Genomic DNA, 27,354 nt, shown 5'->3' with positions numbered 1-27,354 from the left:
AAATGACCATAGAAAAGGCAGAGAAGGAACCTTTCAAAAGAAAAGCATGAAAGGTTATTTTTTCCCCTTTTGCTCATATTGCAGTGACTTGTTGGAAGAGAAATATTACCCCAGCAGCCAGCGCCACGCTCCCCAAGCAATATGGGAACTGTGAAGTTATGAAATTGAGGGCACCTTCACTGAGAAATCGATTAGCAAACGGAGAGAGCTTGTGAATTGGATGTCTGGCCATTTTCAGTAATAAATTGTGAAATAGGCCGTGAATAAGTGGTTCATAGAGTTCAGAATTACCCCCTAGGAAATGTTGGAGACCTGGAGATACATTACTGAAGCGAATGGCGTCCTAATGTTCAGTGCTTCGGCTGTTAAATATGTATGTAATCCCTACAGCGCTTCCCCAAATTAATAGTGCTTTATGGCAGCTCTGGAGCTGGTGTGTTTGTATCAAGATCCATAGATTGAGCTGATTCATAAACAAAGCACTAATTCCAGTGAGGAAAACTGAGGAGGAGGCTAGGGAGAGCAGGATTTAAGCACAGGAGCTGTGCGTGCCGACCTGAGCTCTATAGGAGGGATGTTTGCTCTATAATGCTGCAAATCGAGCTCCCTGTGCTCTGTTGTCCCCTCCCTGCCCTGCTTTGAGACACCTTCAATTGGAGCCATGTGTTAGCTGCTGTTGGTATCTCATCCTCCCCTTGCCCTCCAGCTTTTTCCTGCCTCCTACCATCTTCTGCCATTTCCATCTGTCCTCTACATGTTTCCTACCTCAGGCTCCCCAGCATCCCTTGTCCTTGGTGACTGCCCAAGCCTGATCTTCACCAAGGGCTGTGCAAGTCTGCTCTTTGCTAACTTCACCTCTGCTGAAGAGGCAGAGATCCATAGGGCAAAGCTGGCTGGAAAGCACTTTAATAGGTATTTTTCACTTGTGCTGGTGGCTTAGCACTGCTGGGATTAAAGACACCCCAGCCTTCCCATGGCATCTCTAACCGGAGCAGAAACTCTCTCTGGGTAGCAATAGGGGCCCATATCCCATCAGCAAAGAGGAAAATGAGATGAACTGGGGAACATTTTGGAATGGGCACCAGCCATGCACTGCTCCCTCACCCTGTATTTAACCCACCAGCTTCTGGTTTGCTGCAGCTCAGCAAACAACAGGCACTGCAGTGCACATCGGCTGCGTTTCTGCTGCGTGGAACTTGGGGTTGGGTTTGCCCTTCCCCTTCTCTTGGTTCTCACCACTCTTCATTTCCAGAGCACAAAATGGTTATTTTTCTCCCTGAATTCCTACCAAATTGGTAGGATTGGCTGCTCTGAAGAGACAAAATCGCATGTTGTGGGGTAACCAAGGCTGCTAATCAGCACCATGTAGAGTTAGTCTATTCCCAGCACGTCCCATTGCCAGCACCTTGTGGGACCACAGCTCACCCTTAACAGGGACTTTTTGCCTTCCCGTGTGCAGGAAGAGCCCTTTGTCATGTTCCGTAAGTCCGACACGGCTCTCTTTGGGAACGACCGCTTTGAGGGCTACTGCATCGACCTCCTGAAGGAGCTGGCCATCATCCTGGGCTTCACCTACGAGATCCGGCTGGTGGAGGACGGGAAATACGGGGCGCAGGATGAGAAGGGGCAGTGGAATGGAATGATCAAGGAGCTCATTGACCACGTGAGTGAAGCTTGGCTGCAGCGTGGGCAGGGAGGCTGCTGAGGTGGGGCTGAGCCTGGGATGTCCCCGAGCTGTCTGCCTGGGGCAGGAGCAGTGTGTACCTGCAGTCATCCCCCGAGGATGCTGCTGCTCTGCCCTGATAAACACAGGCCAGGGCACAACACCGAGGGGGCTCAGGGACCCCAGGTATGTCCCAGACCAGCTCAGCTGGGTCCGGATGATGTATCCGGACTGCAGGTGTGCGGGGCACAGTTTCATATATCTATTTTGTCCTATGAAGGCAGCTTGTTTCTGCAATCTCCTGGGACAGGGAGCTCCCCCTGCAACAGAGCAGCTGTGCTCTTCCTAAGAGGAAAAGCCCACTCTAAAGCCCCTTCTCAAAGCCCATTAAGCACTAGTGAAACTGTTGTGGCAGCTTTGCTCTCACAGGCGCCAAAAAGTCACCTAGCCTGAAACCTCGATTCACAGCCAGAGGCTGCTCAGTTTTCTAATTACATCCTTTGCCACCAGCACATCCTCTGATCCCAGAAGCCCCGTTAGGGAGGTGAGGAAAGCTGGTGTCTTCAGGAATCTCTCATTCCCAGAAAAGGTCTCTGGAAGAAAAGATCAGGACAACATTAAGTGATGATCTCTGCGGCACAGGCAGCCACGTAAGCAGCCCTAGAGCTGTAACACAGTGCTCTTCTCCTGGCCTCCTGCTCAAGTGATGCAGCCCTCAGATCTCCTCTCAAGTTCCTTCCTCCATGCTGAAAACACTGCCTAGAGCAGAAAAGAGACAAAACCAACCCCACGTATGCAGCAGCTGTGATGCTGCCCTGGTTCATGTGAGAAGAAAGCATTTGCTGGTGAGTCCCAGCAGTGAAGGAGCTTTGCTGGGAGCAGGTAACAGAGCAGTGTCTGGTGGTGAGGCTGCGGAGCTGCAGCGCCGCGATCCAGGTTGTGCTTCCAGATTCAGCTCCTCTGCCCTAAATGACATTGGACAAGTTGCTTCCGTGCGATGCTTCCTCCATCTGTAAAATGCAGATGATGATGATTACATCCCCTGTGGGACACAGCGATGCTTAATCAGTTTGCGAAGAGCGCCGGCGTCCTTGGCTGGCTCACCCTGAGGAGCAGGGAGGGCACGCAGGGACAGCCCTTGGGGAGAAGGACGCTGCGCCTCGCAGGGAATACACCGCAGGCTGTGCAAAGCTGCCTTTGTGGCTCTCCTTCCAGAAAACTCCATGCAGCTCCAAGCACACCCTTTAGAGTCTCTTACGCAACAGCCAGGCTAAGTTACATGAGTGACAGCATCCCAGCAGAAGACATTGGTACTTTGCCATGGCAAGTGCCGTGTGTGACATGGAGCTGAGCAGATGCAGAGCACAGGATGCAATCATAGAATAGAATCATAGAACAGTTCGGGTTGGAAAGGACCTTAGGATCATCCAGTTCCAACCCCCTTGCCATGGGCAGGGACACCTCCCACTAAACCATGGCACCCAATCCTGGGCAGTGTGCTCCAGGACAAGGCTCCTGCACCCGCTGTTGGTGCAGGGCCTGTGGCTCTCACTGCAGAGTATCTGTAGAGCAGGGCTCTGAAGAAGTAATTGCTCCAAAGCAGGAAATAGGACCTAGGGAACAGAAGCCAGGCCATCATTTAGTCCGAACCATGTCACTTCCAATGTCCTGCGAGATGTTATAGGGATCTCAGGAGGCTTCCAGCCATTCCCAAAGCTGTGGTTGGCTAAAAGATACTGAGAAGCAGGTGTGAGGAACAACCTCACTAAGGAACAGGAAACTCACGGTCAGCCTGCAGTGAAGTATTTCTTGGCCAACTATTCAAAAGGCAAATCAACATACAGCCTCAGGAAAGGACCAAGTCCCCTCCTGTTGCAAGTTTTACTGCAGCAGTAGGTTTGAACTCTGCTTTCTAACAGGTGAATGCCTTGGAGTGATTTATAACCACTGCCCAAACCCCATATAAAGCCATTATTTTCTTTATCTGCATGTCATTGCTTTTTATGGCAGTGTTTATGGAAAGCATTAAAAAGTGAAACTGCAACCAGATGGGGCCCTTCCTCAGCAGCGAAGCATCTTCAGATTGTGTGGAGAAAGCAACAACTGATTGGCGCTTCGCAATGGCAAAGTTCAAACTTATTTCACACCTAGCAGGAAAAGTGTTGGAGACGGCATTCCAACAACGTTGTAGTGATGAAAACAGGGCTGCCCCCACTGTGAGTTTGATATCTGGGCTGGCCTGCCTCCAGATCCAGTGTCTCCTCCTCATGAAAGAATCAGGATCATTCAGGTGGGAGCATAAAGCAGGAGGGATTTGGGGAGCTCCAGGCAGCCAGGCCAGGATTAATTCTATGCACTAAATCTGTGCATTGGTAAAGATTCAACTCAAATCTGAGGCTGAGCCCTTGGGACTGATGAGATGCACCAGCTCTGGTGGGCTCAGCTGATGTGCAGGCTTGGTTCAAGGGCCTGTGCACAGGAGAGGGTGCTCCTGAAGGGAAATAAGAGGCTGAAATGGTGATTTGTTATCACTGGAAGGTCTGAGAGCTGTGGGAGATGCTGTGTTCCGCGAACAGCCCCAGCCAAGCTGAAAGGCAGTGAAGAGGAGCTGGGTGAAGGTGCACAGCACATGTGATGGAGGATGGGCTGTTTACTCTGAGCTCTTGTGGCTTGTTTTGGAGTCACTCCTCACTCTGCTTTCCCTCTCCTCTCTGATCCAGACATGCCTGGCCAGAGGCAGGAATGCCTTAGGCGAAGATCCTTTGTAAAACTGCTTTGTTTCTGGTCTGGCCTTAAGCGTAAACAGGAAAAGCAACAGCAGTCAGAGCAGCTCACAGCATGACCCCAGCTGCCAGGTGTATCAGACATGGACAAGGCAGGCTCGTGTGGCTCCATGCAGAAACCCCATCCTGTTGCCTTTCATCTGCTGCTGGGCTTCATCACAAGAACACCCCTGTTTTGAGGTAGCTGCGTTCATTCCCTGGAGAACCAGGGTCCTTCCTCACAGCAGCTCCTTGTTTGTTGTCACTCTCCCTGGTCACTCCCACAGAGAAGCCTCAAGCAGATGAACCACAAAAGCTGAACTCTGGCATGTGGGGGGGCTTGAGGCATTCAGGTGACACAGAGATGCTGCTGCGTCCCACATCCATAACAAACAGGGAAGCTGGCAACCGTCAGCTCTCCTTTCATCCATACTGAACTGCTATTGATGTTTATTCATAGACATTATCATTGATACAAGCAGAACTACCCTGTGAGCAGTGGTCCATCCATTCTGATTTATAAAGCCGAGCTGTCTGGCAAAACAGCACCTGCGAATCTCCCCTGTTGTCTGTGGGCAGAATCCCATAAAGCCAGCAGAACGAGCCATTCCGGACATTCAGCCCAAACTTGTTCGCAAATAAAACTTGTCTTGTGCTGAGACAGTGCATATCAAATTCCCATTCAATCTGAAGCCTCATGTGGGAATAAAAGAGGTATGAAAAATAACAGGGTTTCTAATGGAAAACCCTGTCAATGGTAACTATAGAGAAGATGTAATATCTGTCCTTAGGGAGGGTTTATGACAGTTGATTTAACACCTTCACAATAAGTGGGCATTTATTGACAGTAAATTCTGGCAGAAATACATCTTGCATCGCATTGCCATTAATGTTCCTGCACTACTTTATTTCAAGTGAGGTGAACTGGGGATTCCTTTGGAAGCCACTGGGCCTGGAATAGAGGAAGAAGAACTTCTCTGGGTGAAGTGGTCTTCGTTTCTGGTTTAGACACTGCAGGAACTCCTGTGAGTGATGGAAGTGCACATTGAGTGCCCCAAGTTCTCTGCTTGCCTCTTCAGGTGGCTCTGGACCTGCCTTTCCCTCCCCGTGGCTTGTTCACCCACCAGTAATTCATAGGACAGGGCTTGTCTCTAAAGGTAGGACTGCTCTCCCTGGGATCCTGCAGCCTTTGGCATCCCTTAGGCACAATTGATGGCAGTTCCCTTTCTGAAGAACTTCTTGAAAGAAAAGATTACAAGAGGTCTTCAAGGTCCTCATTTCTCCTCTTCAGCTTACAGCTCCGTTGTCCCTGTGACATCTGTTCTTAATTCACCACGGATATTAACTAAATCCATTGACAGGAATGATGTTTAAATTAGGAATGAAACCGTAGGAGCAGCCATTAAAAGCTGGAGTCAGACCATTAACACTGACCCCCGGATGCTGCCGGGCACAACCCTGCTCTCCTCGAGCATCACTTCTCACACTGAGTGTTTTCCTGTCCCTGGCCAGTGAGAGGGGAGGGATGTGGGCACAGGGCACTCAGCACAGCGCTCTGATGCTTGCAAGTGAGAGCAGCCTCCCCTGCCATCCCCCAGCGCTCCAGGATCTGTACCCATGGGGGCCTGGATGAGGGCTCCACTGCAAGGAGAGGTGCAGAAGGATGCAGGAGTGATGCCAGCATGAAGCAGAGCTTTGGGGGTGCAGGAGCATGAAGCAGCACCTGAGGAAGAGGGGCAGAGATGGGCCCTGGGGCAGGGCAGTGGTGAGGGATGACAATGTCGATGCTGCAACCAGATACCTGAATAACAATTAAATAAGTAAAATATGCACTATTTCTGTCTCTCAGGCAGTACACACGTAATTAGTTTATGTAAATACCTAGCTCAGATTGGCAAAATAAGAGCAGAAGCAGCGTCTCGTCTGGAATCAATATTGATCTTGGTGCCGATGCTATGGGAGCTCTGCTGTCACACACAGTTTTCCTCTGGTGGAGGCTGGATCCTGCAGGATTCCCACAGTGACGGTGGCTGTGCGGGAGCTGCTCTGACCCGTTCGTGTGATAACTGAGAACCTGAAGATAAGACTCAGCACTTCCTGATAAAAGCCAAATCTCTGTGCAGAGAAAATGATCCCCCATCCACTGAATGCCCGGTAACTCGCACCGGTTCCACCCAAGTGAAAATGCTGTAACCCAGGGTGGATAAGGAGATCCAAACCCTTCCAGGTGTGTTAGAGAAGTGTCTGCATTTGCTGCATAGCTGCCTTGGCAAAATTCATCTTTTTGGCCTCAATTCAGCAGAACACTTAAGAACACACATACGGCTTGGAAGGTGTGCAAGCCCCAGTAAAACAGAAGCATGTGCTTAAGTGGTTTTGCTGGACAAGGGCCTTTAAGCCACTGGCATTTGCTGTAATTCCTCATTTTAACTAAACCCCATATTCGTGTGCAAGAGCGTAAAAGCTGGGGCTGAGTGAAGGAACCAGTCAGGGCCTGGTAATTGACTTCCCAGTTTGTAATGTCAGAGCACGACAAATGAAAGCTTCGCCCTTGGTGGGGTTTGATTTAGATCCTCTCAGTCAGCAAACCCTTAATTAGAGGCCACCTTCAGAAGAAATCTGCATTGATAAAAGGGTATCGAAGTGCAGCCCTGCACTGCCTGTAATAGCTCAGGAGACCACTCCAGCCTGGGCTCCCTAATACATGCTCCCTTCTGATGGGGTGTGACATTTACTGCCAAGGACACGGGGCTGTGATCAAATCAGAGGAGCTGCTGAAATGGCACAGTCAAATTTGATTTCTGCACTAAAAGCACTTTTGATGCTCGAGCATCCATGCAGATTCCTCTCTCTTCATTCTCTGTGCTAAAGCATAAACTCCTGGCTGTTAGTTCGCTCTGCGGTATCACTGACAAACGTGGCTTGGGAGCTCTCGGCCAGGCAGCTGCTCGCCAGCACTGGCCGCAGCACTGCTCATTTGTTTCCTCCTCCAGAAAAATCCATAGCCAACTCCTTCATTATCTCCTTCGGTTTTCCCTGTTGAGTCAGGACACCCACACAGGAGTGATGGAGGAGCTGAAATCCTGCCTTTCTTTTGCCATTTCTGCCTTGTGACACACGTGTGCTGTAATGGGGGGAGAGCAGCCGAGGCATCTGCTGGTACCCAGGATATGGGCTCTGCATCCCACCATCTGTGCACTGCAGAAAGCATCATCCTGCAGGGTCCATCCGTGCCCCCACAGCCACAGCCTGCACAAAAGGGCTCGTTGGGAAAATACTGTTCCCATTTTCCCTAAGTTCTGGCAAACGGCAGTGATTGAAGCAGACACTTCTTGCACCAAGCTGATTTAAGATGCATTTCCATTGGGGAAGTGAGAGGGAAGGGAACCAAGCAGGGCTCAACTGAGGATCCATGTTACAAAATACACGTCACTTTTACCCTTGTGACAGAATTCCTGAAACTCTTCCATTCAGGACCTCTAAAGCCACGTTCTTTGGAGAGGAAGCCCTTGTCCTGCACACACACACACATCTGTAATGGATAAAAGCTCCTAGAGGAACTCTTCTTACAGAAAAAGGCTCAGATTCCTGTATTTCTAAATACTGCACTAACTTCCATCCCAGATTTGCCAGGTTAAACGAGACCATTCCCTGACCATCGTCCATAACTCAGACCATGGATCTTCACTGGTTTCTACAGTGAGCCCACAGCTTCTGTTGGGGTAAAGCATGTTCTAGCAAGACAGCTAATATTGATTTAAGGTGCGCAGGTAATGACAGATCCACGGTAGCTCTTGGCAATTATCACTCATGGATAATTGAGTGTTAATTTTCAGAACCAGCTGTTAAATAGACCTTGAGCGGGAACGCCAGGCAATGGGGGCTGCTCAACTCCAGCATCATTTACGCGCCTGCATTTCCCTGGAAGCCAAAGATACTGAAAGAGGTTTGCAAACCCCAAGCAATGCAGCTGCCACTGAGGTAGCCTTGGATGTATTTAGTTAAGGTGGTTTTTAAGGACCCAGTGAGAGGAACGAACGCAGCTCGGTACAGTATAGTTAGCCATGACCTAGCACTGCATTTAGCATAGAAATGATTAAACAGACAGAAACAGAAGCCAGACAAGAAGTCAGGATGCAGAACATGCTCAGCTGAAACTCCTGGTGCAGCTCAGACACTTCCAGCATGACAAGCTGTGAAGTCCATCACTGATCAGCAAAGCATCTCCTCAGTGGGGCTGCAGCCATAGGGACAGAAGGCAGATGGAAGGGGAGCAGTGTGAGTTTCCTCCTTCCCACCCTACCCCACGGCTTCCTTTCAAGTCGTATCATGATGTGGACTGAGAGGAAAGAAATTGAAGCTTTTACCCCATGCTGCTACAGTATTACTCCCTGCAAGTGCATTCTGGAGTGGCCTCCCCCTGTGCCTCTCTCCTCTTGCAGCAGCATTGAAAGGAAAGTCAACAAAAACACATCATCTCTGCAAACAGTGGGATGTGCACACAGCAAACCCTGCTGTAAGGAGCTGTGTGGCAAGAAACGAGCACAGCGAGGACCACAGACATCTGATACCATTGGGAAACACAAGTCTTCCAACTGTTATAGAAAAGCCCATCAAAACGAGCTCGCTGCATCTGGGCAAAAGCTGCGGCGACTGTAATGTGTCTCTGCTGTCTGCAGTGTATTTCACTGGTTACCATCAGACAAACACCCACACAGTGAACGTCATGGAGCAGAATTAGCAAACAATACCTAATGCCTTCCTCCTCTCTCCCTCTTGTTGCACGCAGAAAGCTGATCTGGCCGTTGCTCCTCTCACCATCACCCACGTTCGGGAGAAGGCCATAGACTTCTCCAAGCCCTTCATGACGCTGGGGGTCAGCATCTTGTACCGCAAGCCCAACGGGACCAACCCCAGCGTGTTCTCCTTCCTCAACCCCCTGTCTCCCGACATCTGGATGTACATCCTCCTCGCCTACCTGGGGGTCAGCTGCGTGCTGTTCGTCATAGCCAGGTAAGGGGATGCACCAAAACCCAAGAGCCACCACACCACATCTGCTGCCGTGCCACAAGCTGCCCTCCCCATGCTCAGATCCATTTTGCTGGCTGGTATGTTCAGCCTGTGTTGTTAATGAAATGCTTTCTGGTCCATCACCCAAAGCAGGCTGTGCTCTCAGCCAGGGATGCTCCAAGGTACCAGGCTCCCCTGCCCTGTACTCTTTGGAACCTGCATCTCAGGTGGTTGTAGAGGTGGTGCAAGCTCCATGGTGACAATCAAAGATGAGCTATCCACAGGGGAAATTTGTTTCCTTTTTTGCTAGCAAGAGCCTGCTTTCTGTCCCTTTTACTGCTTTACCAGACTAAATGCTTGCGTTTGTTTGCTTTATTACCATAAGCCTCTCTCGCTGTGTCAGGGCAGGCAGCTCCACACATTTAGCAGACTTCGAGGAGAAAAGAATTTTAAATGCACGTTCTTTAATGGTTTCTATTATGAAATGTTGTTGCCTCTCCATTTCATTAGCACCTCCCTGGTATAATGGAGGGTAATTGTCCTGTTCTCCACCATTCTCGTTCGTGCTCCTGTCAGGTCGCTTCTCACCCAGCCTCAGCTCTGGGTCCTGCACCACGTCCAGCTCCTACCCCTAAACCCTCCACCAGCAAAGCTCTCACAAACCCTTCCCTATATCAAGAGAATGGAGAACCCGTTGCTAGAGATCAGACAATGTGCCTGTTTACAAAATTAATACGCATCTAATTAGCATGTTTAAACCCCCTATATTTAAAAGAAGAATTAGCATAGATTTGCATGTGTTATTAATTTCACAGAGCTTTTGATGAGACGCACAGACCAGGGCTGCTCCCAAGAGCTGATTCCACCTTTTCAAACCAGAACAAAGCCCCCACCTCCCCGGCCATGCACAGCCCTTGCTGGATGTGCAAATATCTTGCTTAAATACTGTGCCCGAGGAAGGTTCCTAAGCACAATCTGCACTTGGACACTGGTTTCCCCTTTCTTCCAGGTCAAGTTACGCCAGCAATGCCTTCAGAGCCCTCCCTGCTCACCCCACACCTTGGACTGGGCACTATGGGCTGAGCCCAAGGGGCTGCTGTGAGGAGCTTTCCTCAGAGCATTCCTCCAAACCAGCTCCTATCTGATCCACTGACATCACATATTCAAAAAGATTAAATGGAAACTGCAGCAACCAGAATCCATTAACCCTCATGTTAAAACAAATCTGCAATTTTCAGCATCCCTCAGGTCCCCAGCAGCATTTAGAGATGATTTCACTGTGTAATATCCTAATTACACATAACAGCAGTTGTCAAAGTAAACTCGGCTCAGCAGGAAGCGTGAGTGCTCCAAACCACCCAGGATGGCAAAGCCGTCCAACCAAAGGCCAGGTTGGATGGGGCTTGGAGCATCCTGCTCTAGTGGAAGGTGTCCCTGCCCATGGCAGTGGTTGGAACTGGATGAGCTTTAAGGTACCTTCCGACCCAAACCAGGCTGGGATGCTGTGATTTTATAAGAGGACGTGTTGCCATTATAAGAGTCGTGTTGCCATTACCACATCTCTCCAGCTTCCCACCTGCTCTGCCCCACAGACAGCCCCATCCGGATGCAGGTAGTGCCTGGGACACATAAATGTGGCCCAGTTTGGCTCTGTCCTGCCCCAGCTGAAGCCCTGGAATGACACTGAGGGCCTGCAGCTGGGCAGGATGAGGTGCTCAGCAGTTGCTTTGTGTCAGAGAAAGAACCAGATGCTCTCAGCAGGAAAAGATCCTCATCTGGGAGGATGAACCCGAGGTAATTACGAAAAGGGAAAATATTGCCATGACTGATAGAACTCCTTCACTTTCTGTCTCTGTTAGCCATGCAGAACACAGCTAGATGGGCTCTGCTGCCATAATGCCGATGGCTTTAATGCCCTAAAGTATTAGACTGCTTGTGAGGCTTGGAGTGACAATTCAAATACAATTTTACCTTTATGAGCTTATTTTTCCCAAGCCGTATGATGGCCAAATCCAGCCCAAATTGTCCCATTTTGAAAGCATGTTAAATGGGCAAATTGGAGCTGCACATAAAATTCATTGCAGTAAATACGGAGGAAAGGTTGAAGGAAATGAAAACACCTTCTAGACATCACCTTGTACATAATGGGATATCTCTATGCTGTGTTCAAAGAGCAGCCTCGGGCCCTCAAACACCCAACCGGGTCCCAGCCTGATGTGGCTGATGTTGAGGGATAAAAACCTGAAGAACACGGGTTTAGGCTCTTGGTTTGTGCTGAAACGACCTGAAACAAGCCTCATAATCCCCCTATATCCTAGCAGTTATGATGTAATACAAGAGGTTTTTCCCTATCAGGCTATTTTTTGGCTGAAATTGAACCTCTAAGACATTGCAATTACAGGGTTTTGTCACGTTTTGCTCCTGACATTACCTCTGTCTTCCTCTTCTTTCAAAGAACACCAAGTGTTCGGTGTAATTAAGGTTCTGCAAGAATGATCTTTTAACACATGGAGATGGAAAGCAAGAGATTTCACGGGGAAAATACTTACTGCATTCAGAAGTAATGGAAACAGGATCTGCTTTTGACCCCGGCAAGGCCTCTAAAATCCAATTCTCAGAAGAAAACCACAATCAAAATAGCAAAGCCTTAATTCAGAGACATGAGGCTCCTGAACTAGGCACCAGAGCCCTCTGCTGATGCTATAACCATAGGTCAATGCCACTTCAAACAACTTAGGGACTATTTAGAGGCCAGCAAAGGATGTATTTGATCCATTTCTCTTTTAATCAGTCTCTCTTAGTTATTGATGGAGCCTCTCCTCATATCCCCCCCCAGTCCCCAAAGAGCCATAAGCGTTTGCAATGTATAAGGCTTCATGTGGGTAATTTGTCTGGTGAGTGGTTGCAAGTGAACTGTGGAGGGGCTGATGAGAATTGTCACCAGCCTTAAACTGACACAGCCTCCAAAGCTCTGCTGATCACCTCCGGGTGCCCAGCAGGGCAGGGGCCTGAAGACTCATCCATAAGGAATTTCTCTGGAGATCCAATTTCGACTCCAAAGTCTTTGGTGTCAGATCTTTAAAACCTCTTTGAAACGCTCCCATTTCCCTGCCAAAAGGCCAAGAAGAGACAAGAGGATAAAACCCTGGGTTTTGGTGAAATATTTCTCAGCCCCTGTTCCGCACCTGAGGAAGAGGTGAATCCTGAGCAGCCCCCATTTATTATGGCTCCAGCTGGATGGGGTCAATGAGCCCCACTCGCTCTTTCCTTCATTACCCCTCTGCTTCCACTAATGGCCCTGCTCACTTTCAAGCACTGAAGGCTCTGTCACTGCTTAGTGGTTTTCTGACTGTTTCTCTATAATCTGAGCAGCACCAGTAGGTTTTCACTCAGAGACCTTGAAGTTCTGCCCCCTGTCATCTTGTCGGGCTCATTTGATCTCAGCAATTCCAGCTCCGTTTCATATTCCATCTTTGGCAGCCCAAGAAAGTTTTCCTCTAATTCTCGAGCTCAGGTTTAATTCAGCAGCAAGGGCTTCGGTGCCATCCTCCATGCACCTCTTGCATGAATTTAGAGCAGGTTTCAAGGAGCAGGCAGCGTGCAAAGTTCAGCCTGATTCTTGGTTTCCTCTCTGATTTTCTCTTATTGAAATACCAGAGGGAGGGCAGCAGTCAGATGAATGAGAAGGATGTTTGGGGTGCAGGCAGAGCAAGGCCTCGGGTCCGCACTCTGGAAGCTCAGAGCAGGCAGTGGTCCCTGCTGCAGAAAGGCACGATAAGAGATGAGAATGAGAGAGGTCCTTAAACTGTATCTTGTGCAAAATAGAGGCAGACAATGGGACATGGGTACTCAGAATAAGCTTTTTTAAATCAAAAGAAGTCGTAGCATGATAAAATCATAAAATCCCGGACTGGTTTGGGTTGAAGGGACCTTAAAGCCCATCCAGCTCCAACCCCTGCCCCGGGCAGGGACCCCTTCCACTGGAGCAGCTTGCTCCAAGCCCCTGTGTCCAACCTGGCCTTGAGCACTGCCAGGGATGGGGCAGCCACAGCTTCTCTGAGCACCCTGTGCCAGTGCCTCAGCACCCTCACAGGGATGAAGTCCTGTGTGTTTGACCTCATCCATCTCCCATGGTGGGGTGTTCCTGCACTCTGCCCTGCTCCGTTCAGGTGCATGGGGATGGCAGCTCCAAATCCAGCCAGCTCTCTGACTGAGGGCACCATGACACTGAACCATAAGACTTCTCCTTGGGCAGCAGCACATTTGGCAGAGACACACACAGAGAAATATCTAATACAAGCTGTGGGCTGGGCTTTGAGCAAGGGCTGTTGTGAAGCTGCAGGGATTTCAGGAGGATGCAGAGATGATAATTAATGCCTGGTTCTAAAGCAATTACACCAATTATGTTTTTAATTTAATCTCTGCAAAATTTGGGACTCTTAGTAAATGAAAATAAAGAGCTTTAAAAACATTAACGTCTCTCCTGTTGCGCACATCCTGGCTAAGAGAGCTGTGCACAAAGCAGGGGTCAGCATGCCCCCACAGCAGCATCACATGTATTAAGGCTCTTTTGTTCCTGTTCCTTTAGAGTCTTGTCATGCTGCATCCTGACTAACAAGCTCTCGCTTTCCACGTGCCGCTGCAGGTTCAGCCCATACGAGTGGTACGACGCCCATCCCTGCAACCCAGGATCGGACATCGTGGAGAACAACTTCACCCTATTGAACAGCTTCTGGTTTGGGATGGGAGCGCTCATGCAGCAGGGTAAGGTCTGCTCACAGACCCACAGGCAGTGGGTGAGATGTGGGAGAGGGGAGGTATCTTTCCTCCCGCACCTCCAGGGATCCACCATGCAGGACACGCTGGGTGCCTGCTGCCCCTGATGCACCCCAGCACCGAAGGGGCCTGCTCCCAGAGGGGTCCTGGGGCCGGGGCCAGCAAAAGGCTGATGAGACAATACCTCCTGTGGTTATTGCCTCATTAGCTGTGATCTGTACTTCACCAGCCCCTGGTGACTGTGTTTGTTATCAGCCCCTTCCTTTGAACTTCACCTCCACACAGACACCTCTGCCCCCTGCCCGCAACAAGGATGAAGGAACGGAGGGGGATGCGCGCCAAGGCTGAGCCCTGTCTGGAGCACCCCAGGACACGGCCCAGGGGCTTTATGCCAAGAGCACCATCTGGATTTTCCTGTGTCAGAACAAGCTTTTCCGCCTTTTGTCTTTATTTCTGGCACCTGCCTCTATTTGCACTTTCACCTCCTGCAGGGCAGAGCCCCATCCTGCCAGCTCAGGCACATCACCAACCCCATGAGCTGCAGGTGGCTGCCGGCACCCCCGTGCCACCACACAGCAATCATCACCATTAATGAAGCGTGCACGCTCTGGCAGGTGCCATCTGGAAGCTCCGTGATGGAGCAGCGGCGTGTTCACACGTGTGCTGCTGCTGGGGTGCGCAGAGGAGCATCCATGGACCATGCCCTGAGGAGGAGCACTGCCTTCATCATCTCCCTCAGCTGCTTAATTCACCAAACTCAGCAGCATCCCACAGATTCTGTAAATTCCTATTCCTGATAATTCAATTTGTTTAATGTCAGGATCTTTGTCCTGGCTTGCTCTGCTTTAAATGAACTCTTTCAGAAGAGAAGGCATCTTACCCTCTGGTCTGCTTCCATTTTTATCCTCATCTGGTCATTCTGCACATTGTGAAATGGCCTAAAAGCCCCTTCGACACAGGGCAGAGAGGATGGCGAGGAGCTCCTCTGGGCAGCTCAGCCCAGCAGACACCACGTGCGAGACAGAATGCTTTCTATGCTACTGGTGCACCCATCGACACTGACAGGGACCTTAGAAATGGGATATGGATAGGATTACATTCATATCTGTGGGAGGAATGGAGCAAATGGAATATATAGAGATGGAATGAACAGAGTAAATCAGTTAGGAAGACAGCAGAGGGGGAACTTGTGAGCAGCTCTGAAAGAAGGAATGAAATTCAGCTGTAATCTAATTGCAGAAAATCCAGGAATAGAAATAAGTGGAAAATGTCAAACAATTGTCACACTTTCATTTACCATGTATCAGTAGTTATTCCCAGAGAGCAAAAGAACCCCAGCACTAGCTTGGTGGCATGTGCAGTGCTGCTGCTCCGTGCTCCTCCTGCTGCCGCAGCGGGTAATAGAGATTCCTCCCAGCTCCCACTGCCCTGATGGCCAGTGACAGTTCCCAGCAAGACGGTTTAGCAGGATGAATCACCTTCTTATCAGCAGCTGATAAATGAAAAGAGCTGAATTCCTTTTAGCTCTGCGTCTAAGAAGAAAAAGATTTCAAAGCCGGACTGATGTCGCACTGCCCGATGCACCAAAGGGCAGGAGATGGAATGGGAAAGAAGCAGGATCTTGAGAAGAACCGAATCAGGATCTTGAGAACCGAAGCAGCCCGCGGTATCCAAGGCTCCTCTGCTTCCTGGTGCCTCCTTGCTGCACTCAGAGAGGAGAAAAGCCACGCTCCATGCTATGCTTTGATGCCTCACTGCTTAAAATTGCTTTGCAAAGCGCAATCTTTGCTGCAGATTCCAGGTTGGACGTATCCTCTCAACACAGTCATTTCAAACCCAAAGCTCTTTCCCAGCTTTAAAAGGTGTCTTGGGCAATTACAAAAATAGCACAACCCATTTAGTCCTTCACATCTGCTCAGTAAAAGTCATTCCAGACCAGTTACACCTTTTATGCTGTAGCATCTCCTGCTTCCCCACTTCTAACTGGTATTCAAAGTACTGGACCCTGATAGTTCCTTCCTCTTGTTTGATTTTGTTTTAAACCTTATGTATTTGAACACACTCCCTGGAGTGAGGCTTTGAAGAGGACTCCATATAAAAGCAAAGCCCTTTTTAAATGGCACAACAAAACGCTCATCAAAGTCCACAAATCGCTTGCTATTTAAATCTCATCCAAGCAGCCCGGTTAATTACTTCACTTGGAATATTGCCTGTACATTGGGCACTGCACGAGGGCAGCAGTGAAGGGAAAGGGGTTCTACACAAACCCCGCTGATTCCATTGAATGCAACATGTCGGGATCATTTGCCTCAAAACCAGTTGGCTTCAATTGCGTAGCTGGTACAGTTCCGACAGTGAAACCTAATCCTTTCTATACACAGATCTATGTATGCAATGTGTATGCGTGTATATAAAATGGGTTCTTTCTCTCTCTGTTACCTCTTTCTTCCTTCTCCTTTTCCCTCTCCCACCCCAGGCTCAGAGCTGATGCCCAAAGCACTGTCTACACGGATCATTGGTGGCATATGGTGGTTCTTCACCCTAATTATCATCTCGTCCTACACGGCCAACCTTGCTGCCTTCCTGACAGTGGAGAGGATGGAGTCCCCCATCGACTCGGCAGATGACTTGGCAAAGCAGACAAAAATAGAGTACGGAGCAGTGAAGGATGGAGCTACCATGACCTTCTTCAAGGTGAGACCAGGCAGATGCAACGCTCCCAGACCAATGGGAGTGATAATAAAGAACCAAAGACAAAAAGCCTCCTAAGCCACTGCTGCTCCTCCTTCGAGCAGGTTGCTTCAGTCTCGCATCCTTAGCAGGACTTTGACAGTTTAGCTCACACAGGCTCCACAGAGCCCTTGAGGCTGCCCCGACCAGCCTCCAGGGACAGAAGAGACAGCAAATGAAACCTAAAGCTGGCCAGATGTTGCAGTGTACCCTCCCCGACCAGTATTTCTTATAGCTGAAATACCTTTCTTATCCTTCAGGTACTCACATCAGCGTAGTCAAGTTTTATTAACCTCTGAAACGCAGTGCAAGGTAACACCATCGATGCATCAGACCCAAATCACATTAATTTCTTCTCTTTAAAGCATAATTAATTTCAGGAGTCAGCCAACACTGCAGAGGAGGCTGCTAAGAGCGTTCATATTTCACTATTGCCTCCAAAATGGAAAGCAACCCAGAGACTTGAAAAGACTTTCAAAACCACAGCTGGCCTGTAAAAACACTTCAGGAAAAAGAGAGAATAAAGGAATCGAAATGAGGGTGATTAATCTAAGGGATGATCACGCTGGCTTGGAGGAGAATTTAAATGCACGATGTACTCAAAAAGCTGTGCGCCGAGGCAAGGTTTGCAGTGGGGCTCCCATGGGAGCACAGGCAGAGCTGGGCTGGCTGCAGCACCCATGGATGCCAACACTCTCCCTGGGGGCTGTGGCAGTAAGACAAGAGGGGCACTGGCAGAGCAGAGCCTGTAGTGTAGGAATGGGGCTGATCCCCCCACCCCGGGTCACCCTAATGCAGAAGGAAATATATGGACCAGAGCACGACAAAGAGTTCATGCTTTAAAAAGCAGGTTGTGCCTGGAATAGTGCAGTGATTTGAATAGGCCCAGTGTAAGGCAGCGAGACGGGGCCGTCAGCAGTTTAATTGCCAAGACTCGTTAAAGGAAACCCATGTGCTGAATGTTAATAACCAGGAACAGCAGCGTTCTTCTGCAGCTTCTCTTGGTTAAGGAGCCACTGTGCTCCCTGAACCTCCACTCTGAGAGGCAGCAATGCAGGTTGATGAGGAAACACGGAGGGTTTGATGTGGTTTGAGCCATGATTCATCCTGGAAAACAACACCGTGGCTCTGAATAGCAGGTTGCTGCAGGTCACTTTGATTTCTGCAGTGGAGCTGGTGCATGCGGGTTTGTCTTTGGCATGGTCAGGCGCATTGTGTTCCTTCCAAAAGCAATAGAAACCTACAGCAGCTCTCAGGAAAGACAGGCTTTTACTGATGTATTTTAACTGCTCTTTCCAATCAGAGTTTTATATGGGAATAAAAGGAAACAGCCTTTTTTTAGAAATCATCAAGGACACAGTATATTTACTGCTTCATATCATTATCCGTCAGAATCATTCCTCAGGCTTCTAATGGGCATCTGGCAGGGCTTATTGATGCAGTGTGTTTTCCTTTTCCTTTTGCTATCCTTGTTGTTTGGAGATGAATTCTTGGGGATGTCTCTTCTGAGAAGCGTTTTGACTGGGGGAGCAGTGAGAGCATCGTGCAGGATGTTCACTGGTCCCCATGTACAGAGGGGTACAGGGGAGGCTAAATTCCTCCCACCCCTCAACAAGGCCTTTGCCAAATGACTGGGCTGCATTACAGCAGCTCTGCAGTGCCACCTTCACAGGGACATCTTCAAACAGCACAAAGCTCTGGAGGACACAGCAATGAGCATCCCAATGTCTGCTGAGGATCTGCATCTCCTCGGATGGGTGGTATCAACGGAACGGCAAACAAGGCTTCACATCACCTCCCTCTGCTCTGCTAAAAAGGGGGGTACCAGCAGAGAGAGAGCCCCACAGCTCTGTCTTGAAAAGCTGCTGGAGCTCTGGAGGTCCAGAACTCCCTCAGTCTGGTGAACAGACTCACTGCTGGGACAAGAGGCTGATGGCAGCATCCTAACTGGGATCTCACCTCTTTTGTGGACTACGCACTAGGACTTCATCCAGATTGCTGCCCTGCTCCTTGTGGGGCTGTCCTGCGAAGTGGTCCTCCTCACATTAAGAGCTCACTCCTCTGCTTCTGCATGTTCTAGAAGCTGCAAACTACATACACGGATCCCCCCCAAGCCATGGCCCCTTCATCTGTGCCTGCAGCTCTGCCCATCACTGCCTTCAGCCAGATCCCGCCTGGGTCTGTAGCCCCCCCAGCACATGGAGGTCTAACAAAGCAGGAGCTTGGGCTGCATGAGGAGAGCACCATCCCGGAAATCACCCTGGGGAGCAGTAGGAAATAGGAGGAAGAAGACAAATGCCTTGCACGCTGTTCCCTGAGCTGATTCCAAATGTACACCAACCATAGTGGCAGATTTTGACGTCTGAAAAGAACCTCAAAGAAGCTATTTATTCTATTTATTCCCTGGCAATGCAGATCGAGTTACAGGAATAAACCCAGATCAATTAATTTAGGAAGAGCATCAAGTGTTCATTATACACCAACCAGAACTCCATCCCATCTTGCAGCGGGTGCTGTCCCTCTGAACAAACGCTGGGTTTAATGTGCAGTGTGGAGTACGAGTGTGGAAGTGTGTGTGTGTACATATATATTCACTTGTACAGAAATGTTAAATCCTCGACAGTAAGTATCTTCAGTCGCTGAAAATCAATTTATTTTTTCATACAGGCTGGAATTGAAAATCTTAAGCCTGAAAGTTACTTTCTTGCCAATTTTGCTGATAAAAAAGCATATATGTCTTGGCAAGATGCCTTGTAGTGGCTCCTCTAAACTATTCCATTAATTTATTTGGGTGACTGGTCTTGAAGCATTCGTTATTAAAGGCAGCTTCTGAGCTGTGACTCTAAAGAATGAATTCAGAGGCGCTCTCAGTGTCATTGCAGTTGCTGCGTTCAGAGGGGCTGGTACTCAGCTTTTCATACATGCATCTCATTTAGCACTAACGCAGGGGTTCAGTCAGATGCAGAGGATAGGGGATCAGGTTCTGATGTTATTTATCCTGACCAACACGAGGAGAAGCTCCACTCCAATGAAGTGGTGGGAGAGGTGTAAATGGGAGACACGACTCCATGGGCTGATCCTCGGCTGCCGTGATCTACCACCTTTATCAGCAATAATCTCCATCATCCCATACAAAGACCTGTAGGGATAGGGCAAGGGGAATGGCTTTAACCTGCCAGAAGGGAGATTGAGATGAGATCTTAAGAAGTTCCTCTTCTTCAGTTGCAAGATCAGAAGTCAGCAACACGTACGCTCAAAGGAGTCCAGCAAAACAGACCTAATTTATGTGCATTCTTTATGGATTATTAAATCACTGCTAAGATGGTTTTGCTTATTCCTATGGCACGTTCTCGGGTGATGTCATGCAAATTCCCATAAACAAGCGACCGCTTCTGCAGTGTGGCTGAAGTGTTCCAAGGAGGAGGAAGGCGAGGAAGGAACGTTTGCCCTGATAGGAAATGCACAGTGGTTGAGGTAGGCTGGAGCGGGAGCACCCAGCGCTTGGCAGTTCTTGACTGGTGACAGCTCTCACAGTGACTGACAGTTGCTGCTGGATTGGGCTTGAACAAATAGCCCAGTCTATCAACCTGCTGGCGCTGTGCTGAGAGTTACAGAGGGGCATTTTCACTAGGAAAAGGAGCGTTCTTATCTCGTGTTAGCGAAGGGAAAGGCACTAATAGGAAATAAATTCCTAGGGAGGAAGCGGCAGGTTTTAGACTACAGAGACAACCTGAGATTGCTTTGACCGGAGCCTTGCTTTGAGCTGCTCTGAGCGCTCCAGGGGCCTGACCTGCCCTCCCTGCAGCAGCCACCCCCACTTTATCTCTGGGAAGATGAGGCTGTTGCCGTCAGCAGCACGGTGCTGCTGGGATGCTCAGCCCCATGTTGGCAGGTCTCTGTTGCACCAGGCGCGAGCAAGCAGCTCGGGCCCAGGCGTGCTCCAGCCAGAGAGGGTCCTTGCCCCACCATGGGTGCCTCCATCCCCTGGCCTTCCTCCTGGCTCCTCCTGCAACTTCAAAACACAATTAAGTCCTTTCAGCTGGTCAAAAGCAGTGATTTAAGAAGAGAAGAGAAAAGTGGTTTTTCTCTTCCAGGGAGCGCTGTCTGATGTAATTTAAGTTGCCTGAAGAGCTACAATGCCTCATGCAAGTCCTATTAGCTTCACTAAATGCAGCCTATTGATTTTTTGCCAGTTTATTTTGCTCTATGCTTTAAACTGGAGAACACTGATGTTGTTTAAGAGCTCTGTGTCAACACCCAAGGAGCATTAAATGCAGGAAGAGCAGGAGAGAAAGGGAGAGCCAGTGAACCCAGAGGCCTTTGATGTGAACTATATAAATGTTAAACAAGTCTTATCAGCAAGCTGAGTGTGCTATTCATTTCAATTACCCATTGTAATGCACAGATATTTAATAATCCTTTTGGAGGCTACATCTCTTGCTGCTCTTTGAGGTTTGATAGATGCCACAAATCTATCTTACAGGCACTGGTCCAGCTTTTCAAGTAAGGGAGATTATCCTGCCTCTTGAATGAAGTTTGCTCCAGCACATCCACTCCCGCACCTTCATCAAGTGGATTATAACATGAGCTTTAACTGAGAGGAAATGAGTCCATGGATATTTCAGTCAGGAGCCCACAGGGTTAAAGACAGAGGAACAGCCTTTGCCACCATGCTACTGAAGTAGCTCTGGGGTGTGAAGCTTTTGTTTAACTTGGAGAAGCTGAATAAAAGGAAGTGGACAGGCAAAGCATTTGAAATAGAAAGCATTACAAGGGACGTTTTCCTTAGCAAATTTATCCTTATTTATAGCGGTTTTGCTGGCACGTTTTGGGTGATACTGCAAAAATGAGGGGGAAACATGATCGCAGCAGTTGGGATGGGCTGGGGCTCCATCTCCTGCTTTCTTAGGGAAGGACAGAGACCTGAAAAGAGATAAAGCTTCTGCTGTAGCAACTCCCCTGCAGCTGCAGGTGAGCAGTTACCCTTAGTCAAGGCAAAGCACAAAGACTTTTCAACCCCTCCAACTCATCAGCCAGCTTCAGGCTCTTGCTCAGCAGTGCTGGGGAGGAGGAGGAGGTTTTGGCTGACTAAGCTGCCTCTTCTAGAATAAGAAGGCAAGAAGAGATGTAGGAAAAACAAGAAGTTAGGCAGAAAAGAACAGCACATAAAGGAGCAGGCAGCAGCACGAACACAAGCCTCAACCTCCCAGTGCTTTTCCAGAGCACAACTGAACGCATGGAGCTGGTGTGATGAGCCCATGCGAACGCAGGGACCAGTGAAGGGAATCCTTCAAGGGAGCTGCTGGGCCTCCCTGGGGACTCTTTCTAGCCTAAAGCCAGTCATGCCTTTAGTGACAACCTACACAGGGACAGCTCAAGAGGTGGTCATGAATAAATGGTACATGTCAAATATTACGGAATGACAGAGAATAACCATGTTTCTTCTCACCCAACATACTTTGTAAAAGTAGAAAACAACATTACCATGAACAGGAAGCTAGAAAACATCTTCCTCCTATTTTACCAGGATGCCTGCTGATAGTGAAAGAATATCCCTGTTTATTTTTAGCCGTAAGACAATCTTCTTGAATCCTTCTACGCCTCTGTTTATGTGGGTATGTTAAATGTGTTTGGCAGTTGCACATATCTCAGAGGAGACATGTTTCCTTGCAATGCTTGAGGAAAGACAAAAATACAACGGAGCGTGTGCAAAAGAGAGAAACATGCCCTCCGAAATGTTCCCTGTCTCCTCTCATTGTGCAGAAACAGGATAAACAGAGTCCTGCTTAGGAAGCTAATACATTTAAAGAGATGTGCTGATAGCCTCTCACACCAGCAAGTTCTGAGGGCATCAAGGCAAGGTCTCCTGCACCTCACTGAAGTGAATGAGGAGTTCAGTTTCAGCCCCAGGAAAAGGGCTCAGGAGCAGGGCTGCTTGATGTTGAGTGTCTGCACAACAGGCAGAGTGCTAGATCTTTGCCTCTTGTTACAACACAAAGCCAAACAATGCTGGGCATGAAAGCAGAGAGATAGTTAAGAAAAGGTCAAACTGGTCCTACTTCCACTGTGCAATCTGTTCTCAAACTGGTATTCGTTTGTATTATTTCCTGAAGAGCTACCAGGGTTCAGCAAACGGAAGATTAATTCTTATTTTGGGGATGGGGCGGGTGTCATTTTTCCAGAAATCCAAAATTTCCACATTTGAAAAAATGTGGGCTTTCATGAGCAGCAAACCCACAGCACTTGTCAAAAACAATGAGGAAGGGATCCAGCGAACCCTCACGGCGGATTACGCTCTGCTCATGGAGTCAACCACCATCGAGTACATCACCCAGAGGAACTGCAACCTCACTCAGATCGGGGGGCTCATCGACACCAAAGGCTACGGCATTGGGACTCCCATGGGTAAGTGATAGCCGTGGGGTTCTGTAGGTACCCGGGGCGGGGGGGGGGGGCTCATGGCCATGAATACAACAGATGTGACTAAGAAAATCCACTCCCAACAGCAAATTCCCAAACACCAAAGCTTATGTCGCCTACTGAAGAGAGGTCTGAACAGCCCTGCTTAACCCAGATACATTCCCTGCTTTGTGTGTGGTTTTGTCCTGCTTTCCCTCCGTGTGTAATGGTGCTCCCCCTCCCCAGGGTCGCCGTACAGGGACAAGATCACCATTGCCATCCTCCAGCTCCAGGAGGAGGACAAGCTCCATGTAATGAAGGAGAAGTGGTGGCGGGGGAACGGCTGCCCTGAGGATGAGAACAAGGAGGCCAGTGCCCTGGGCATCCAGAACATCGGTGGGATTTTCATCGTGCTGGCAGCAGGGTTGGTGCTGTCCGTCTTCGTGGCCATGGTGGAGTTCATCTACAAGCTGCGCAAAACGGCGGAGCGAGAGCAGGTACCGGGTTCCTCCGTTTCCCTGCACCCCCGTTAGCTGCAGTAACTACATTAGTCAACATCTATAGGGTCATTCTGAGCCAGCCGACACAGAAGTCAGGAAAACACAGACACAAATCCCTGGGAAGGACCTTTCTGAGCTGTTAAATCCAACCGCGTTGCGTATTCCGGGTGTAACGTAGACAGTGCATGAAGTCTCCATCTCTTCTCCCCCCATCAAGGAACTGGTCAGGGTCCATCAGGAAGCCTTATGCTATCTTATCAACTTGTCGCAACACTTACACAGCCAGCCCATCCCACCCACAGTGCCTGATTAGTGCTGCTGAAACGGGAGAACTGCTTTTACGGGTTCCCCTCTTGCCTGTCATGGTACAGTAAGTGGAAAAGTGCGTTTGCGTGCATGAGCAGAAATCAAAGCAAGCTGCCCACGTGACGGAGCAGATAGATGAAGGAAAACTGCCCGCTAGCAAGCCCAGCAGGATGCGACAGCCCTCTGAATCCCAGCACATAAATCCCCCAGACCCCCAGCAGGGATCACAGGCATTCCCGGCGCTCCAGCAGCCGCCCACAGCTCTGCCTTTCTGCAGGATTTAGTGCGTCAAAGGCACAGCTCTCGCCCAAGGAGACAGGGGTCAACCCGTCTGACATCCCTGAAGTCCCGCTAAGCACAGCTGATGCCTTAACGCAGCTTAAACCTCGGGCTTGTGCTCTGCAGAGCCCGGTTTCAGATCCTCCCTCTCCCGGCGGGATTAGCAGGACGCTGTGCCAGGAATAACGGTGCTTTTTGTCCCTGCTCTCCCCAGCGCTCCTTCTGCAGCGCCGTGGCCGATGAGATCCGGCTGTCCCTCACGTGCCAGCGGCGGGTCAAGCACAAGCCCCAGCCACCCGTCATGGTGAAGACGGATGCCGTGATCAACATGCACACGTTCAATGACCGACGGCTGCCAGGGAAGGACAATATGACCTGCAACACTGGACTGACACCCGTGTTTCCCTAGGGAATGGGAATGGGGGGGTGGGAGGGAAGCAGTGCGGCAGACAAGGCTGGATGCGCTCTAAGTGGGGAAGAAAGGATTAAAAACAAAACAAGAACAACCCAGAAAATTCAGTTAAAAAGCCTGGTTTGGTTCATTTCAAGAACAAGGCCTTCACCACGCAGCTGCATCCGTCACCGGATAGAAGCAAGAGCTTCAAAGCACGGACTGGAACGTGGGTCTTGGGGCTTTTTGGGTTTGGTTTTGTTCTTTTTCGTTCTTTTTGCTTTCCATGCTTAGATCCTCCAGGCCTCGCGGAGCCCGACCACGCCACCACCCATCACCCATCACCCCGGAGTCTGATGTTTACATACTGCAAACACACGGAGGCAAAACAGAATTGAGCCAAACTGCCCCTCAGCGGGTAAGGAGGAGCCCCCTCGAGGCTTCTTTAGCATGGCAATAAAAAGAACCACTTTGATAGGTGCAGCGTGAGCAGCCGTCTGTGCGAGCATCTATTCCACACTGTCACACAGCACATTTAGGATACGTCGGCCAGGAAAGGGAAAAGTGTCTGGGAAGCACTGTGATGGTCAAGGCATCTTCTCTTGAAGCAGCTCACGGTGGTGGCCCTTTGCCTCAGGGCTGACCACCTGCATGTGGAGTCCACATGGTGAGAGAAGGCAACACACACGTCCCTCACTCGATCCAAGGGAGCTGCCTGCAAAGGGGCAAGTAAGCCTGAATGGAACCGAAGCCCTGGCCAGGGATGGGACAGCCTGGGAGCTGCTGCCATCTCCAAGGGACACCAGCCATATACCCCCCGACCCAGCGTGGCACCATGACTGCCAGGTCCTCAGCTCCTTCACTCTTCCTGCAAAGCTCACTCCCTCCTACAAAGAAGGAAAGCATCCGAGTCCACAGGATCCAGCAGGAGCAGAGCCGAGCAGCACCAATGTCACGCTCAGACCAGGAGAGGACTGTGCATCTGGTTGAGGACTAAATGCTCCTCATGGCACGAGACACCTGGAAGACCAAGCCTCCGGCTGCAGGGCCAGGGCTGGCCTGGGACAAGCAGCACTGTGTGAGCCAAACCTGACCCCCTCTCGCTGTGCCCGGTGAGCAGCAGCCCCGCAGGCAGCATCTCCATGTGATTTAAGCAAACGCACACTAAAATGCTTTCAAGAAACCTTCCAGGAACTGTGTCCTTGACCCAGGTCCTGCAGCTGAATTCGGTCACAACTACCAAAGACCCCTCTGCTGACCTAAAGTAGTGCTCAAGTAGCTTCACTCAGCTCCATCCCTCCGTGGGGAACCAGTGGGACGCACTGCGGATGCATTCGCAAACTGGAACAGCAATGGCTTTGCCTGTTGCCACCCAAAACATCACACAGAGTATCGCAAAGGTGCTTAAAAGCTCTGATTTAAACACTGGTAGTGAAGAAAACAGCAACCTCCCCACCTAAACCTTGGGTTGGAGGGAAGAGAGAACAGAGATGGAGGAGCCCATGCCCGAGCTCTGCATCCCAAACCTTTGTCCTCGGGGCTCTGAGGTGCTGAAGTGACCCACTTTGCCCTCCCCTGCCTGCAAAGCCTGCCTGGAAAGTTCCTCCTCGCCCAAAGGAACAAACCTGTTTGTAGCTGATTTCAGGCTGGTTTTTCCCCACCTCTTTCTATTTTAGGCTGTTAGAAGATTATCTGTGGAGCTGATCGGAGTTAGCTCAAGGGGAGATAGCTGCTCCCCCGCCCCACCACAGAACAGCATTTGTCCTCATTTCGCTCTTTCTGTGATGAAAACAGCAGCAGGGTGACCCGAAACAAAAAAAGGTAATTTGTCAAATTTGGATTTAAGTGAAGATATACGAAGAATTTATGTTAATCCTCACTTTTTCATGGAAACCATGAAAAATTAGGGGTGAAAGCTGCCAACTCCATGGGCATCATCATCACAGTAGTTTGCTGACCGGATACCTATGGCAGAGCATGGACTAGGAGTCTGGGTCTGCTTCCCAAGGCTAATGACACTGCTTCTATTTCTCTGCAAATCCCTAGGCTTGGCAAAGGGGCAGATTTGATGTTTTCTTTGCAGATTCCTCAGCTCTGAGAAAGAGATTTTTACAATTAAGGCAAAGAGAAAAACAAGCCTGAAATAGGCTTTAAATGTCCAGAGAGCAAAATATCACAGAAAACAGCATTAGTTTACATCCTGGGAGATGATTTTAAAATAAACACATATTACTGATACCATAAACCCCATTTATCCATCTTTGACACCAGTTTGATTTGATTTTACTCACAAACATCCCAGAGTAAGAGGTGAGCATCTGGAATCAAGGGTTCTATCTGCCAGCAAGACCAAACCCTGCAGATGAACCTTTTCCCTTCCCTCTGTCCACTGCCCATGAATCAGCTGTGAAATAGCAGCTAACACCACGCATCTGCATTCTGGGTTCATGTTTAAATCTGTGTCATTAAAGAACTTAATATTTAACAGCAAGAAAGTGTTCTGCACCCCAGCGTCGGAGCTGGGGGGGCTGCTTGGAC

The 27,354-nt window shown here is 49.5% G+C and overlaps 1 protein-coding gene across 1 annotated transcript in view; it reads left to right on the top strand.

The window, feature by feature from the left end:
• GRIK3 (glutamate ionotropic receptor kainate type subunit 3) overlaps positions 1-24,834 on the top strand; it is a 102,029-nt gene extending 77,195 nt beyond the window's left edge. Inside the window, exons 10-16 of the mRNA XM_065697606.1 lie at positions 1,460-1,663; positions 9,215-9,438; positions 14,081-14,199; positions 16,688-16,905; positions 23,124-23,346; positions 23,587-23,837; positions 24,640-24,834. Of these exons, the coding sequence (XP_065553678.1) occupies positions 1,460-1,663; positions 9,215-9,438; positions 14,081-14,199; positions 16,688-16,905; positions 23,124-23,346; positions 23,587-23,837; positions 24,640-24,834 (1,434 nt within the window). The remainder of the gene's footprint in view (positions 1-1,459; positions 1,664-9,214; positions 9,439-14,080; positions 14,200-16,687; positions 16,906-23,123; positions 23,347-23,586; positions 23,838-24,639) is intronic.
• The last annotated feature ends 2,520 nt before the right edge of the window (positions 24,835-27,354 follow it).

Source organism: Lathamus discolor, chromosome 18 (assembly GCF_037157495.1).
Source record: "Lathamus discolor isolate bLatDis1 chromosome 18, bLatDis1.hap1, whole genome shotgun sequence".
Lineage (NCBI taxonomy): Eukaryota > Metazoa > Chordata > Aves > Psittaciformes > Psittacidae > Lathamus > Lathamus discolor.
This window is presented reverse-complemented; position numbering and strand designations above follow the sequence as displayed.